General features: G+C 38.8%; 2 protein-coding genes across 2 annotated transcripts; both read right to left on the minus strand.

Moving 5' to 3' along the window:
• Positions 1 to 2354: 2354 nt before the first annotated feature.
• LOC116188990 (pectinesterase 3-like) lies at positions 2355 to 4391 on the minus strand. The gene is made up of 2 exons (XM_031518470.1): positions 3266 to 4391; positions 2355 to 3113 (listed from the first exon to the last, which is right to left on the minus strand). Exons 1-2 carry the CDS (start codon positions 4368 to 4370, stop codon positions 2440 to 2442), a joined length of 1779 nt encoding a protein of 592 aa, XP_031374330.1. The 5' UTR covers positions 4371 to 4391; the 3' UTR covers positions 2355 to 2439.
• A 679-nt stretch (positions 4392 to 5070) lies between these two features.
• On the minus strand, positions 5071 to 9358 carry LOC116188487 (pectinesterase/pectinesterase inhibitor PPE8B-like). Its single transcript, XM_031517881.1, has 4 exons — positions 8911 to 9358; positions 7045 to 7355; positions 6620 to 6914; positions 5071 to 5951 (listed from the first exon to the last, which is right to left on the minus strand). The coding sequence occupies exons 1-4, from the start codon at positions 9272 to 9274 to the stop codon at positions 5254 to 5256; spliced, it is 1668 nt and encodes a 555-aa protein (XP_031373741.1). The 5' UTR covers positions 9275 to 9358; the 3' UTR covers positions 5071 to 5253.
• Positions 9359 to 17916: the final 8558 nt, after the last annotated feature.

The raw sequence follows: 17916 nt of genomic DNA on the forward strand, positions 1-17916 counted from the left end.
TCACCCGGACCAGCTGCCTGTGTTCTTGAATTCCATGCATATCTTAAAAAGGCTATGAAAAGAAAGCTATTTCAATATTATGAGCAAATTATGGAAAGCAGAATATATGTTTTTCAGAAATGTTTCTGAGAGTCCAATTTGGTTCATAACTAGCACCGTGTATCAAAATATTTGTTTAGAAGATATGATCCGTTGATGATCTTTCGTGAACTTTTTAACATTTTCATGAAAACGTTTCAGTATTTTATTAATCGAACTCGAGAATCAAGATGACCGAAGGTTGAAAGACCAGCTAAGGCCCGAGCCAGTAATTTAATCTTAAAAAGCTTATTCATGACTCGTACGGATTTCTCTGTCACCCGCAATGAATATGGGTCTTGCTGGAGTTCATCATCATCATCATCAACTATGAAACAGTGGTATCGGAAGGATATTGCGTTGCATCCGAAATGATCATAGGTCTCGGCTGCCAAATGCAGACCGGCCCGAATCATTAACTATAACAAGATTCGTATTGAACCGAATCGAAGTTTCAAATGTGCAGTTCGACTTCGGTTCCTAACTAAACCGAAAACCAATATATACATATATATATATATATATATATATATTAAATAATTCACTGATTATTTTTGTTTATTTATTTCTTCTATGGTACAAGGTATCTCAGGAAGAGAGAGAATTATTTCCAATGGCCACCTTTGAAATTTCTGATCGCCAAATGAGCGCCCCGTTTGTGATGACTTCTTTGAATCCTAAGGACGCTGTGAAGAAGTATAGGCGTCACATGGAGTACAACTGGGACGACGAGACACCTTCCCATAAGGTGTTCTACCTGCATTCGGAATTGGCCGAGCCTCGCGTGCTCGTGGAGGAGATTGACAACCATTTAGATGACTGGTTGGAGAAGTGTTCGAAAAATTATCCTTCAGGGATCGACTCCGAGACTTTCAAAAATGATCCGACCAGCGGTGAACCCCAGCGCTGGTGGTTGTCTATAAAGGAGGATTTTGTCGATATCTTCCGGACAGTTACCTCTGGTCTCCGACCCCTTCACAGCATTCATAAGTTTCACGGAGATATAAAAAATGGGGTCGTGCTGAGGAGATTAGTCTGATTAGACAATGGAAAGCTGCGAACATGGCTTTATAACATGGTGGTCGTGCCCCGTGGAGCAAACATTGAGGAGGAACAGAAGACAAATGTTGAACAGTCGAGAACTCTGATGAGGAAAAAGCACAACTTTTCTAATTCACCGATCACCGGGGGCTTCATCTTGCGAATATTGTAAGGGTAGTTGATGGCTTTCCTCATCAGAGTGCTGTTGGGAGAGATGGAAATAATTCAATGTTCCCAATTGCACGAGCAGTCGTGGAAGGAGAAAATGAGACCTCTTGGCGATGGTTTATTAGCATTTGAAGGAAGACTTAGGAATTAGTGATGGACATGAGTGGACCTTCATCAGCGATCAACAAAAGGTAATCACTTATATGTAATTATTTACAAGTGTTATCAGTGGTTTCCAAGTCACTGACTATAAATGCATTATGTTACTGTAGGGACTAGAGAATGCAATAAGATCTTTCTTACCTCAAGCAGAGTATAGAAACTAAGCGAGACCCTTGTATGCAAACAAGAAGAAAGGCATACAGGTCTTGCTTTGAACTCTACCTTCTGAGGGGCTGTTAAGAGTACTACTGTGACAGGGTATGTGAACAGAGTGGCCGAGATGAGAGCTTTGGATTGGGAGGCTGTTGATCACTTTGAGGAGATTGATGTCTAGAAGTTCCATCGTGCATATATCAATGAATGGTCCAAATGAGATGCGGTTGATAATAATATCTGTGAGTGTTTTAATAACTCCATCTTGCTTGCTAGGAGTAAGCATATCATAGATACGTTGAAAGATACTAGAATTGCGATAATACATAGGATAACTGATAAGAGGAATAAGTGTAGGGCCTCCTCCGATGAAGTATGCCTTATGATAAGAAAGATACTTGAGGAAAATAAGCTTAGCTCTAAGTTCTATGAGCCCACATATGCTGGAGATTTGGTATTCGAGATTGATCACTTTGGGAACAGATTTATCGTGGAGTTACACGCTTTGAGCTGCACTTGTGGAAAATGGAATTTAACATGAATTCCATGCCCACATACACACACACGTACATAGATTTTCATGCAAATTAAAGTAATGTAGACTTTAATAATTATAATAAAATCATTACTCTAAATTAATCACAAAATTTATGATTCTTTGATAATAATTATAATTAAGCTTAATTAAGTTGACCTAATATATAACAACAGTAATTGTCAGATATGATATGCTCCTCACAAATGATCTTTGCCCTTTTTTCTACTTCAATATGATAAGCAAATTACGAAGAACAAGAAAAATATTTTTCAAAGATGTGTCTGAAAGCCAAATTTGGGTCATAAATCGTATAATACATTAGCCTTCGGCAGCCACTTATTGCCTTGTATGAAGGATTCCACACTAAATTGTACTGCTTGCTTCTCAGAAATATTGTGCCTAAACCCGGCCCAGCTAACTCTTCCTCTGATTTCGGAACCAGGCCCGGTGTTCTGATACTCGGCGTAGAAGATGGTGCTCGGCGGGTCCAGATTAGGAATCCACTGGGCCCAACCCATGGGATTTATGAACCCGTCGATGTCCGACCGCATATATACCGTGGTAGAGTAATCCTCCCAAGGCCTGCCGAGGAATGTCTGTGCGGTCAGGTTGTCGAAGGGCCTGATCTGACAGTGCTGGATCGAGATGCCGGTGTTCTGGTTCGGGTCAGATTTTCCTTGAGCTGTAATGCCATTGAACTGCCCTGGCATGGGCTGCCTGGGCTGGATCCTGCAGTTTTGGAAAACTGCTGCCGAGTTGCCGAAGATAAAGTCTATGGTTCCAATAATCAAGCAATCCCGGTAGAACTGACGCCCGGCATGCGTGAAGAGTGTGTCTTGATAGGCATCGAAGAAGCACCGATAGAATACTGATTGATCCGCCGAAGAACGCAGAGCCACTGCCTGGAATTTCTCCGGGCCAGCCGTGTTCTCGAAACCTATGTCTTTCGCTATGAATCCTCTTCCATCAGCACCTGTGCAAATGCAGTAGTGTTTCTGAAGAACGAACAAGAAGTCGAAAATTTTCATATCTCTAGGAATTTGAAAGTATCCCTCGCGCATATTTTCCAGTCAGTCCAACATAACATATCAAGATCTGATTACTTGTTAGCATCTCGTGGCTTACCGAATGTCGCAGAGGAGTAGGTAGGAGTCCCATCGACATAGTTCTTACTGCCGGAGATTACAGTCTTCCGCATTCCGTCACCGTACATCATCACATTCCAAAGATCCGCACCAACAGTCACGTTCTCTACGTATACGCCTTTCTTAATGTATATCACTGTTCTTGCGCTAGTCCTCTTAGGGACTGAAGCCAATGCTTCACTAATTGTGCTAAAATTCCCGCTGTCATCCTTTGCCACGATTAAATCGGGTTTCGGATTCCCTGCCAGCATTAGCCTCCAGTCAAATTTACTGATCCACTCCGCTGATTTGGGCTCTTTTGCTGTAAGCAACTTGCGTGTGCTCGGGATTCTGAGATTCCCTAGTAACGCTAGTACATGCGAAGCGATCGCCAAACTATTGCTGGTGAATTCCATCGAGTTCTTCATCGCCATTTTCATGAAATCTGCCAGTTCAGACCCATTCCTCGCCTCCATAAGCCCGTACTGGCATGTCTTCTGGTCGGTGATTGCCGTACTGAGCCATGTCCTGATGCTGTCTGTGTCAGGGAAGGGGCTATTACCAACTTCCAGGTCCGCCTCAATCCATGCGATGCAATGCTTGACTTGGCCGATGGCGTGATCGAAGAGTGTCCCGCAATCATGCAAGGCTTGTACCGTAAGAGGATCGCTGGAGTTGAAGCTTACATTGTAGTTGTCCGTGGAGGACATGAGCCTCCTCGGCAAGGAAGAGACGTTCACAAGCTCACCGAGTGCAACTTGAAGAGAGAGCTTGAACACCCCTTCCAGGTTCAGATGGGCCGGAACGTTTGATGAGCCCCCCACAGAACTGATGCTTGAGAAGCACGAGTTCGGGTACAGGGTCACGTTGCACATGGAACTGATTGAAGTATAATCCGCAGAGTAGCTCGGTGGATTTTCTCCGGACCCAGTGCTCCTCCTCCCCGGTGGTGAGACCCCGACTGCAATGCCAACTATAAGTGAGATCAGCAGGACCATAGAGATTGAGATGACCACGATACGATTTCGGGTCTTCCGGCAAAAGTCCTGCTCTTCTAATTTCTTCTCTGCCTTGCCACAGCTCTTGAAGGTGCTGCATGAATCCATGGCCCCCTCCTTTCTAATTACTTAGCCTGGCAATTTGGAATTGTGGAAAAATGTTAAGACGAATTAACAATTCATGCTAGATATAATTATTAAAACATTTGCTTAATTAATTATAAATTATATTTGTCAAATTTTAACAAGGCAATGCCGTCCATTTTATTTGTTCCTGATGAGGTCCTACGACTATTAAATACTAATTTGCGTTCTAATTACCGTTAAGATCAATGTTGAAGGTTAATGATGTCATGTTTTTAACGCGTATACATATTTGTTTATAAGATATATGATCCGATGATGATCTTTGTTGAACTTTTAACATATTCGTGGAACGTTTCGATATTTTATTAATCAAACTTGAGAACCAAGACGACCGAAGGTTGAAAAACAAGCTGAGGCCCGAGCTAATAATTTGATCTTAAAAATCTTATTCATGGCACTGTTTGTCTTTCACCCGCAATGAATGCGGGTCTTGTTCGAGTTCGCATCATCGTCAAGTATGAAACAATGATATCAAAACTTTCGTTGCATTCGAAATGGTGGTATGTATATCATAGGTCTCGGCTGCCAAATGCAAGACCCGCATCATTAACATGATTTGTTTGAGGTTGTCAGCCGGCCAGTGAGAGTATATATATGCAATTTATTTATCCAGAAAAATCCATTATATCAATGCATTTCCTAATTATATCCCGAGAGAAAATTATAGAACCCACCACTCTTCAGCATTTTAATTAATCAATGCCATGGAAGTAATTAAACTTACAAAATTTTAAAACTATATATTAAAATTTAAAATTAAAAAAAATAGAGAAAAAGGAAATAATGATGAGCTGACTAAGTACATTCATTCAATTTGAGATATATATATATATATAATAATGTCTTAAACTGTTAGGCCTGCAACGTACTTGACCCCAGTGGAGGGCAACCAGGAGTTCCCTTCAATGAATTGCGCCACGGTGAAGTTAACTACCTGGGTCGAGTCGTTCAGCACATGAAACCCGGGCCACTTAACCCGTCCCGTTAGCCCCGAGCCAGGCCCGTAGTTCAAGTACTCCCCGTAGAATAGCGTGTCAAGAGCGAAGTTGCCATTCCACTCGAGCCAGCCCTCTGGCCGAAGGACGTTGCTCAAGTAGGACTGCATGAAGACGGTCCTTGAGTATGTCTTCCACGGCCTCCCGAGGTAGGTCATCGTGGTGTTCACGAAAGGTAGCAGGTCTGTGTCTGCTGTGACATTGCAGAACTGGAACGAGAACCCGGTCGACTGGTTGGGGTCCTTCCGGCCTTGTGCAGTCACGGTGTTCTTCTGTGATGGGAGGCCCTTTTTCACACGGATCACGCAGCTCTGGAAAACCACTGCCCCGTCCCCGAATATGAAGTCGATTGTGCCGCTGATCTGGCAGTCCCGGTAGAACTGGCGCAATGTGTGGGTGTAGAGAGTATCCTGGTACCCCCTCATCGAGCACCGGAAGTACACTGACAGGTCTGAGTCGGACCGCAGGGCCACTGCCTGGTGCTTCTCCGGCCCCGCCGTGTTCTCGAAGGTCATGTCCCGTGCTACGAACCCTCTACCGCTTACAGCTACAAAATACATTAACACCATACAGAAAACTCAGTATCATCTAGAGACAAAATAATGGCCCACTCCTTATTTTCTTTTCCGATTTCATCGGAAATCAGTTCTCCGTTACATTTGAGCAGAGTTAGGTGGGGTGGGCCTAACAGTTGCATGTTAGGTCCACTTATATCCCCCACCGACACCAAAAGCCCTCTTCCGGTAAATACATAAACTTTCTTGGGCATAACATTAAGTAGGTGAATCAACAAGCAGTGGAGGCAAAGGATTCGGGATGAATTCGATCTACGAATGATACAGTAGACTGAACCAATCAACCGATCAGAATTTCATCTGAATCAGACTCAATGCCTTATTTTTTGAGTTTTCATGTCGCATCCCTACTGATCTACACCTACCATTATATACTTAAGTTCAATTTTCACTCGAGTATCATCAAGCTACCAGCTTTATCATATGGGTCCCTTGTCAAGAAGACCACTTCCGATGAAGTCGAATTAATGTTCCCACGATATTTCTGCTTCATGAACCTTGGACGTCGCCACATCGGAAAATTAAATGAAGTGTGACAAACTCTAGAGGTTTCCCTATAATATTTATGGCGATTGTAAACCACTGCACCATCTCCTTAGATAACCTTAGCAGGCAAGGATAAGGAGGAGCTAGGACTCACCAAAAGTTGCTGATCGGAAGGTTGTCCACCCGTCGATGAAACTCCGGTTACCAGAAATCACGGTCACATCCATCCCTTCTCCGACCATCATAATGTTCCACTTCTTCTTCTTGATCTCCACGTTCTCCTTATAAACGCCCTTCTTTATGTAGATCACGAAGCGGCGGGTGATGTAGTCGGGAGCCGCCATGACCGCGTCTTGCACCTTTGTGAAGTTCCCGGTCCCGTCCTGAGCCACCACCACGTCTGCCGCCACCCCGTTCACTTGTAGCAGTTTCCGGTCCTCAGGCCTCACCTACATATTATATTAATAAGAAAAACTAAGGACTGATCCAAATGAAAAAGAAAACTATTCTTCTATTTCTTAAAAAAAAGGGAAAAAGATCTGATTAGATTTGGTCAAGAATCACACTATAGTTTCTTACCCATGATGGAAATTGGTTGCCTTGGCCTCGTAGTTTCCTCCCACCATGGCCTCCGCCACGGCCCCCACTACCGGTGCCGTTGCCGCTGCCTTTGGCGCCACTGCTGCCTGACTTGGGGTTCTGGGCAGGGCGGACCTTGATGAGGAGGTTTCGGACTAACGATGTGATCTCTCCAAGGCTGCTGGTCACGATCCCCTTAACAATGCTGCTGGTGCCCTCGAACCCATCGATGCACGTGTCCTGGTTCGCGAGGGCTGCACTCAGCCATGTCTGAAGGTCGGAGGCCAGGTCTCCGGTGCTATTGTGCTTACCTGATCAATCGTTCATTGCCCATATTAGTTATTACATAATCAGGACGAAAATTATAAGGCCAGATCTATATTGAATGGACTAAACCAATTACAATGAAACAGAGCACGTCCATGTACTCATGGGATTATCCTCGGGCTCACCAAAAAGTGTACAGGTTCCACTTAAATTCTTAATTTCGATTGGCAGACTCTGTTCACTATACCATATATAAAACAAAGCAATTACTTGAGCTTTGATTATTGCAAGTTCATGAACAGTGATATACTAGACATAGTGGTTAAATAGTTTTTTTGGTATCAATCCTGATATCTGAAAATTCAATTTGATTATGATTAATCAAATTGATCCGGATCGACCCACTAAAGGATAAAACTTAGTCTTTATTTTATGATTCCATTAGCGAGGAAACGAAAATTATCGTGTCGGACCAGAATACATGTTACATCGAACATGTTACGAGACTGCTAAGTGGATAAATATATAATGGGATCCATAATTAGGCTTGGATGTCGTGTTAAAGTTATTACCACCAATTTCTCTATGATTAATTGACCATTGCACAGCCGCATCGACATGCATCAAGTGGCTTTAAATTCATTTAGAATATATACCGGAGCCCGACATGGCGAGGAGGGACCATATGATAGAGCAGTGGATTTTTCGCAATTGGAGAACAACCAAACACATCAGCGTGGGAGTTACGCATTTAAGGAACTAGAGAAATTAATATGAGAGTATACATGAAACAAAGTACAAGGAATAGGCCAAGCAAATTGATGAGAGTGTAAAAGCTATAAATGGCCCATTTAGCCAAGTGAAATGTGTCTCTTGATTTAGAAAATAAAGGTACACTTCCCATCCCACAACGTCCAAATAATTAAATAGTATAGGAAATCAACTTTTTTTTCTTAAAAGAAATATCTATATATTATTTTATTTTCCTCGTATTTAATCCACTCGGAATTAACTTGCTTCACCCACCCACCCACCGTTAATATTCTCCTATGAAATTATATTTTTCTTATACAAATTTCATTTGTCTCCGATCATGTTAACAAAACAACATTTTAGTGCGTCCTGCAAAGAAATATGATACTACAGTTCGAGGTATGATATACTTGATAAATTCACCTACAGTGCATGAGTTCTAGCTAGTACGGTATGGTTGATATACAACGACTGCCAGTAGACGAACTTTACCTATAGTGCATAGCTAAATTCACTGAAAGCACTGCACATGACCGGGCCAACTTGTCATCTCGCCAGGGATACGACTTTATGAAAAGTATCAAATAGAAGGGAAAGAGCTAACTAGGATAAAGGGAACGAGACGTAAAAGTGCACCGCGCATGCATCTCAACATTGCAATCTGTGCTATTAGGAGTGTCTGTTTTTGTTTCCTTTTTCCTTTTGTATTATTTTTCTTTTCGAAATTTCCCTATGCTCAATAAAATGCATGGAGAAAATAGCACGAAAGAAAATAAACAAGAAAAAAACTCGATATGTATATAGTAAGAGTTGGGGAAGATCATAGGAGAATGGCCAGAATATTACTCTTGGGATTCTGGGTGGCGGAGGCGGCCCAGGAGAGCTCGTCGGTGGAGAAGTCGAGGAGGTCAAGGCAGTCGGAGATGGCGTTCGAGAGCCTGAAGTCCCCGAACACGCTCCCAAACTGCGACACCGTCCCCATCACCTCCCTCACCACATCAATCGTGGACTGGATCAGGTTCACAAACTCGGGGGCTGGAACCGTCAAGCACTGGGACTGCAGCAGATCTCCCAACTTCTTCGAATTCGGCTGCAACGCCGATGATGAAGAACTACTGGCCACCAGATCAATGGGGGTGGCCAGAAGCAGGGAAGACAAGAAGATGAGAGCTATAATTTTGGGGTTAATATTGTTAGGAATATTAGCCATGATGATAATAATGGAAGATGATGGAAGTGTGAGGGAGTGACAGTGAAAGATGAGGAGGGAAGAGCAAATACGAGAGAGAGGAGGAGAGGTGAGGGGGTCGCATTTAAGGGCTTTTGGATTGGATTGGATGAGGGATAGGAAAATTAATTAGGAGGTGAAAAAAAGAAGGGAGAGACAATAGTCTACTCTTGCTCATGCACAGTGTCTGTGATGATGACAGACTATTCTTAATCTGTTGACTGAAACTTACAATTTACGTTTAAGTGATGTCCTAATTTCGGTAATAAGATGCGTTCCGTATACAGTGGGTAACCATTTTGTGAAAATCTGATATCACGTACTTTTATGTTTTTACCATGCAATAATCCACCAGTCGAAGTTTGACTAGCTAGCGAAGTCGTATGTCTTTGCTTGTGTTTTTCCGTGCCATCTTTTGGTTTATGTTGGACTTTAAATCACGCGGTGTCTGCTTGAAACGCTCTTAATCCCAGGTCGAAAGTATAAAAGAAAATAAAATAGTTTATATGTGATTAAATCTCACAACTTATCAATTTGAGTTTTTAAGTTGAAAGTTGAGTTCAAGCCTATGTAAGCCCGGTATAATTTAAGATGGTATCAAAGCCCATGGTAATGATCCTGGGGGCACGTATGCGCACACCACGCCAGTGAAGTTCGAGTCCGGAAGTAAAAGTTCGGCTCGTAGTCATTGACCCCCCTCGCCCGAGTGTGGAAGAAGAAGTCTAGCTCGAGGTAGTTAAAGCCTGAGTCCAGAAGAGAGGAGAGACCGGCTTGAGGTAAGTTGTTGAGGGCGGGCAGTTAAGGTTCACGTGGCACGTGTAGGCAAAATCATGAGAAAGGCCACACGGTGCCACGTGAGGGCGGGTGTTGGGAATATAAAAAGTTAATCCCACATCGGAAATATAAAAGAAAATAGAATAGTTTATATGGGATTGGGCCTCACAACTTATCAACTCGAATTTTTAAATTGAAAGTTGAGTCCAAACCCGTATAAGCCCAAATGAAAATTTAAGATGTGTAATTAGGTATCTTCAATTCAACAACATATTATCAAGCATCAATCAGTTTATCGAGTCGGTGTATACATATATCCGGACGTGCTTCGTTTCAACAAGTCCAATGATTATTAAGATCTCAACACCTAATTAACTTATGCGTATGCGCGAGAACGCCGAGCCTCGACACGATTATGTCTAGTTTTCTATTCTAATCCAATGGCGGCAGGCAGGGGTCGTATAGTTCTGGAGATGTATAAATGGGGTTGAAAATGACGGGGGTTAATTAGGCAAAGAGTATGGGACAGGTGAGACATTTGTCGGCGGTCAAGAAGGGACCGATGGGTTCTACTTCGATCTTCTCACACGGATTGAAGAAAACGAGGGGATCTGGTTCTGTACACCTTTACTTTTATTCTTTTTTAATTTTAACAAGAGAAATCTATAAAATTAACAAAACGAAATAAACATCTAAATAAAAGAATATAAATACTTTTATTAACTAGAATCTAATTTAATTTATAAAAAAAACGAGAATCGAATTTTAAGTATCTTGATTCTTGATTGAGAGCGAGTGCGCCACTGTACCATATAATATCCTTTTTCTTCATTTTGTTTCTTTTCTTTATTAAAGAAGGATACATCCGGTTTTTGGTTTCGTTCATAATTTACTTTTCTATTTCTAGGATGCACATGGATTTAATAAAAGATAAAAAATAAAAGTGTACTAAAAATTCTACCGAAAATCATAATTGAAATCTCTTGAATCTGAGCGAGGACGTTCACCCGTCTTTTTCTACCCCTGGACCTAGCCATTCCAATGGAATGATCATTATAACTTTTACAAATGCAATTATATAATTAACCCTTTTAATTTTAGACGACGACATGTGATATACTATATATTTTTTATTTTTCTGATCTGCCTCGTACAGCTATTGGTCCCTTTTGGTTTATATGATCCCAGAAGCTAGTATTCCTGGAACCATAAATGAGGATACAATGACATTTCTTTTTCCGGAGTGTAACTTGTTATTCGGAAGCCTAACGGGTCCCGATTAATTTTGTTCGAGTTAGGTTGGTCCACTAAAAAGTAAAAGTCTCATAGTATAAATTTTTTTCATTCACAAGACTCGAACTTGAGATCTTACTTAAAGAGAACAAGCGTCGAGTTACTTAAACCAACTCATATTGATCACATAATGACATTTCTATTCATAAGAAACATGGCAGCAAGAGGAAAAAGAGAGGCCATACCATACATATCTTCCCTGTGCCCCTTCTTGCGGGCCATAGTATTAAACCCACATTCTAATATGTATGAAGGGTATAATTAAATGGTGTTTTAGGGCACGCTAACGTTAATTCGGTTCTATGTACCGGAATTGGTGAAAAGTACTTAAGAAATGTGAATTTATTAATCTTAATGTACAATTTACGGATCTCTCGCAAGGAAAAGTAAATCTATAAATGTTTAATCCTTATGGAAAACGCCTCGATAATTCTTTACTTCTTAAGTCATTCGTTTTTAGAGATCATGTTCGAGAAATTCCAATCACCTGGATCACAATCCCATGGCGACCACCACCAAACAACAACTGCCAACCATCCTAGGAGAGGAAGCCATTAATCCCTTTCCCTGGCCAGGGCAGTTAACAACAGCCAGAGGAACCGATAACCATCACCAACCGGGACGATGGCACTCAGTCAAACAGAACCAGAATGCAACTGATTGTAACATGGAAGGCGAGGTCGCATGAGGTGGTGGATACATAGCAATGTCATAACCCCCTTGCCTATGGTCAACGAGACCGCTGCTACATAAGGACGTGGCTGCACCTGGCTGCATTATGCTATCGATCGAGATTCATACAAATAAATGTTGTTCGGAAATCAAACACAGGAAAATAAATTATTTTCAAGAAATTACTGCATCTTTGCGTATCTCTAAATAATAAATCACAAAAAAAAAGACGTCTACAAACATACGAGAATATTGATTCATATTTTCATTTAATTCCTATCAATTTTGAAAGTACGTACTGAAGTTTTTGGTTTTTCAATTTTTTTTCTCCTTTTTTTTGTGATGCAGATAAGAGACTAATTAATATGTTATTCAGCTGAGAACATGCATGCAGGTGGAGAAATTAATTACCTGGGCAATTGGAGACACTGGTCCACTGCATTCACTCTCTTCCTACAATTCTGAGTAGATATTAGGCAAAAGTCAGCTCAAAGGAAAGTCAGCATATTTTTTTTCTTTATCATTTATTTTATATTTCTACTTAAATAATTTTTTCCCCTCTTGTAATCTCAGCCATATAATAATGAAAAATCATCTAAATTAATAAGTTTTACCTGAATTCATTGCAAGCACTTCTATATCATCAGAATGTAAATATAATGCCAAGTTTGGCATGAGGAAACAGATGCCGAAGCAGGAATTAGTTTAGCCAATAGGCTAAGAATATCACCTTGGCACACCGGGAAAAAAAAGAGTTAGACAGACACTGCATTTATTTTTTAATAAAGAAATACTGTATTCAATAAGTTATATAAACAACCGAATGCATGAACTCCTGACCGGAGGTCGGAAGACTTAAATGTGCGGTGATCTGATCCGATCAGAGATACTGAATGAGCTGATGCGTGTTATGCTTTATTTATTTACTGAAATAATTAGTAAATTATATATATTTTTTACTTGGTCCAATTTCCCAAGCAAAGCATTTTTAGCAATTATAACTCCCAAGAAATAATATATGGATAGATAATAAGTATGGGAGTTACATTTCCAATATCTTTTTGATGCCTTTCTCCTCCTTTTGTTTTTTTTTTTACAAGGGATGATAGTAGATCTAATACAATAATATGGAAATCCTAATTCTAATAGTTAATAAAGGATTACATAAGCTTTTTTTACTTCATTTTGAAAGGAGAACATATATGTCGATCTTTAGATGGATGTACGTAGCATTAATTTCATTTCTTTAATTTCCACAAACATTAAATATTAATTGCATGACAAGTTGATGTTTGCATATAGTGAGATAATAAGATGTTTCCCGTGCGTTTCGATTCAAAACACTGTGAGTTAAATTCGCTCATATATATACAATACAGTTTGTCGATTTTTTCCGACCTTGCGGGGTGGTGTTTTAATTTGACCATTTCGTATGTAATTTTCACTTATTGAAAAGGGTAATATACTGAATTACTTTATTGTATATATACATTGGGATAATTAAGTGGAAGCGTGAATAAAACGACAAGTTTGTATAATTTTGAAAATTGGGTGCGTGCATTCACCTTTGTTTTCTTTTTTGGCTTTCGGTGGCCGAGATTTGAAAAACACATGTTCTCTTTGTCTGAAATTCTTCCAAGTCATACATATGCCCAAAATTAAATGCAAATCTCTTCTTTTGTCTATGTATAACATCAGCGGGGCCGAGACAATTCAAAGGGCTTTTTTCATCTTTAACATGTGGAACTTACTCCACATTCTTAGAAAATTAATTTAAGATAATGAATTTAAATATTTAAATGACGATAAATTTTTATTTACTTTAAGATTAATATACTTGTAATTGCAACATGCTCAATTCTCTAAAGCTGCTAGCTGCCTATACTGTGGATTTAACCATAGTAAAGAAATAAAAGAAATAATGCATGAAAACACTCTCCATTAGGCCACTTACATGCGGTGGAATTGACCTATTTTGTGAGCTTACGTAATGTTTACGTGGATTATAGGGATTAGTTGAGTGAAGCACGGAAATCTGTGTTTGGGGGAAAAAACAAAACAAAGTAAAAAATAAACAGGAATATATTGGAATCAATAAGAACCATGTCGTATAATTCATAGCAGAAAACCCTGACAATCCTAAAAGCATATCATGTATTTATGCCTATCAGAAAAAAATGCATACAATGTATATGCATTGTAATTTCCATTGAGAACTTCTTTTCTGATATTATGTCAACACTTTTCATTTTTCAATAGAATTAAAGAACAAAGAATAAATAAAAGTGATAAAAAATATACTTTTCATTTTTCAATAGAATTAAAGAACAAAGAATAAATAAAAGTGATAAAAAAATATACTTTTGAATCTTCCTTCTGGCAGATGCTGTTGTAAATGGAAGCACATTCTAGCTGGAAAGTTGAAATTCGTATATCATTGTAGCAATGATAAATTTGAAAAATAAAATGGTCATAGCAAATATAAACAAACTGATTGGGAACTGCTTGCCACATGAACTTTTCTTTCTATATGGTTAAACTACAAAATGAACATTAATATGACCATCATTAGTGATGAATCTCATGATAAAACTTTATTTCCTTTTTTAACAATTGATGACTTCCTTCTTCCATAAGAACTCTAGGGGGACAATGCATCTATTGTCTGGCCCGTATGATTGCATGAAAACTTTAAGCCATTATTCATCATGATCATGCCGCTCTATAAGTACTTTATATCATTGGTAATGTATAATTGTATAGCATCAAAGAAGAGGTTTTGAATTTCATTCTCGCCATTGGTATTTCTCGTGCTCCTTCTATTCCTCTTTCAATCTTTACTAATCTCATGGTCCTCCCGTGTAATTTGAAAAATAATGAAAGTAATTAAGTTCAACCTGATGAAGTATCCTTCAAATTTTATGCACTTGCCTAGTTGCCTTTCAAGTATGTATTGCGTAACTCCTCTCATCGATTCAATCAAACTCGACCGAGGAAACATTTCGTCGTGATAAAATCAATCGGTGCCGGAAAATACTACTGCGGGTTCATATTCCGCAATCGAGGGGCTCCCATGCATGCACATGTACATTGATTCCAATATTCCCTCTATCATTTTGGTCGATCATAAATTATGATATCCATGCAAGGTTTCGTGGAGATCGAATTAAGCAATTGCATGCATGGAATCTTATTTTATTTTATTTTACATAAATAAATAAATAAATAAATCAAATTATATGCATGGAATGAACTTCTTTTCAAAAGCAATAAAGGCGATAAAGAGGGGGAGAGAGAACGGGGTGCATTAAAGGAGAAGAAAAGAGGTGGGCACGCGAAAACGCGTTCTTACAGCTAATTTTGATGCATGTCTCTCTCACAATCCCCCTTCTTTCGGAAAGACGAATTAAATCAGCCATTAGGCTTCCATACAGATTTGGCCACTCCCCCGGGTTATCACAATCACGACTCGATCCGTCCCAGTTTAGTCTATATCAATTCGATCATCACATTTAAAATGACTTGTAGATCTCTTCAGTTATGCACCAGTCACACATCATTTCCGTTTTGTTGTTTTCGGGCTCCTCTCTCTCGATGAACTACCTTTCGACTATATGTTTTGACATTTCTATATCAAAATTCATATGGACGGTGTATCACATGGTAGAGGAAACTAGGAAATCAACATCACACCGACAACAGCTCTACAGGCCAAAAACTCATGCATACAGTCGATCTTTTTTTTTTTTTGGCTATGTATGTATTACTTCGGTTCATAGTCTACAAATATCGTGCAGAATTGTATATAGACTAATTCTATGAGTGCGTCCATGGCAAATTCATTCATTATCTACTGAGTTTTCTATGTAATAAATTCGATTTCGCCATGACCTACTTTGTCTCACTAAATCAACCACAACATCACATTGAGAATAACTGCATTCATCATTTACTATACCTTCTTCTCTCGATATATCGCGCTAACTAGTAAGCCTTTTCAAGAATACGCAGTTTCATTTCATTTACCCTCTAAGTCTTCGGTATACTAACGTACGAGTGTGTTAATTTTCAATCCATGCTGCATCTCATATATAGGCATTGGGCATTGATGATCACAGAAAGCTTCACAAACATCTATCTCTTTGTTTTTATGCGACAAACATCCATTATTTAATTCGTACTAGAAATGAGACACCGCGCTTCGCTATGGATTGTATTAAATTTATTGTACTTTCATAAATTTTAATTCAAGTAGCGGTTTGATTCAATTATAATATATTTCAACTTTTTTTGTGTGTATATATATATATATGATTGTATCATGTTTCTAATTTATTGAGGTGTATATATTTTTTTCATCTTTATGATTGAATTTATTATACCTTACAAATTATTTTACATGTCATATACGCATTGGGGGAATAAAAAAAAGAGCCATGTGTACTGCACAGTAGGCATATATACATTGTAGGAACATTGCATATAAGTTGTTATTTTCACTAATATTTTGCATGATTATTTTTCATTTTCCTTAATAATGAAATTATAATATTTATTCGTTCTCCATTTCGGCCAATGAGTAACAAACAACTGTAGCGCTCGCTTTCTCGTTTCTCCTCTCTTTAAATTTGTCGGTCACTCTACATTTTTTTTCTCATTTTATTTAATTTTTCAAAATAATTCTTTATCGTGAAGAATTTAACCTTGTGCAGTTATTTATCATGCAATTAGAATTTACTTTGTGATTTCACCTTATCTTCATTAACTATGATTGTAAAATCAATTAATTAGATGCATTTATATAACAATGTGCGATTAATGAATTAAGATTACAGTATCCTCTTTAGTTATGATATATATTTTTTTCTAGAAAATACGGCTGATGAGATTTTATTAAAAAAAAATGAAATTGTTGGCTTTCCTTTTCTTCCAACTCTAACGATTAATTCCTTTAATTAAAAGAGTAGCTGGCCATACAGTTAGAGGACTCCATCAAGTGGAAATTATGGAATATTAATTAAGTTCAAGATGTATCTAAATAGATCGGGTCCAGATCACCGGAAAAAGAAGAAGAAGAAGAAGAAGAAGGAGAAGATCGGGTCCACATGGTAGAGGAAACTGGGAAATCAACATCAAACCGACAACAGCTCTATAGGCCAAAAACTCATGCATACAGTCGATCTTTTCTTTTCTTTTTTTGGCTTCGTATGTACTACTTCGGTTTCACAGTGTACAAATATCGTGCAGAATTGTATATAGACTAATCCTATAGTGCGTCCATGGCAAGTTCATTCATTATCTACTGAGTTTTATATGTAATAAATTCTATTTCGTCATGACCTATTTTGTCTCACTAAACTAACCATATAACATCACATTGAGAATAACTGCGCTCATCTTTTAATATGCATTCTTCTCTCGACGTGGCGCGCTAACCAGTAAGCCTTTTCGAGAATACACAGTTTCATTTCATTTAGCCTCTATGTCTTCGGTGTACTGATGTACGAGTGTGTTAATTTTCAATCCATGCTGCATCTCATTTATAGGCATTGGGCATTGATAATCACAGAAAGCTTCATAAACGTCTATCTTTTTTTTTTTCTTTTTTCTTTTTTATGTGACAAACATCCATAATTTAATTCGTACTAGAAATGAGATACCGCGCTTCGCTATGGATTGTATTAAATTTATTGTATTTTCATAAATTTTAATTTAAGTAGTGGTTTGATTCAATTAGAATATAGTTCAACTTTTTTGTGTGTATATATGTAGATATATGATTGTATCATGTTATTAATTTATTCAGGTATCTAAGGCTTGTTTGGTTTGCAAATGTGATTTTAAAATTATAACTTCAACCTAATTCCACCCACAACAAAACAAAA

Source organism: Punica granatum, chromosome 8 (assembly GCF_007655135.1).
Source record: "Punica granatum isolate Tunisia-2019 chromosome 8, ASM765513v2, whole genome shotgun sequence".
In the NCBI taxonomy this organism is placed as follows: domain Eukaryota; kingdom Viridiplantae; phylum Streptophyta; class Magnoliopsida; order Myrtales; family Lythraceae; genus Punica; species Punica granatum.

Bases quoted from the DNA above. Each gene is read 5' to 3' on its own strand.
- LOC116188990 (XM_031518470.1), bottom strand. From the start codon at position 4,370: ATGGATTCATGCAGCACCTTCAAGAGCTGTGGCAAGGCAGAGAAGAAA. The intron at 3,114-3,265 runs GTAAGCCACGAG...GCATTTGCACAG, and splicing joins CTACTCCTCTGCGACATTCG to GTGCTGATGGAAGAGGATTC.
- LOC116188487 (XM_031517881.1), bottom strand. From the start codon at position 9,274: ATGGCTAATATTCCTAACAATATTAACCCCAAAATTATAGCTCTCATC. The intron at 7,356-8,910 runs GTAATATTCTGG...ACGATTGATCAG, and splicing joins CGCCACCCAGAATCCCAAGA to GTAAGCACAATAGCACCGGA. The intron at 5,952-6,619 runs GTGAGTCCTAGC...TGTATTTTGTAG, and splicing joins CTTCCGATCAGCAACTTTTG to CTGTAAGCGGTAGAGGGTTC.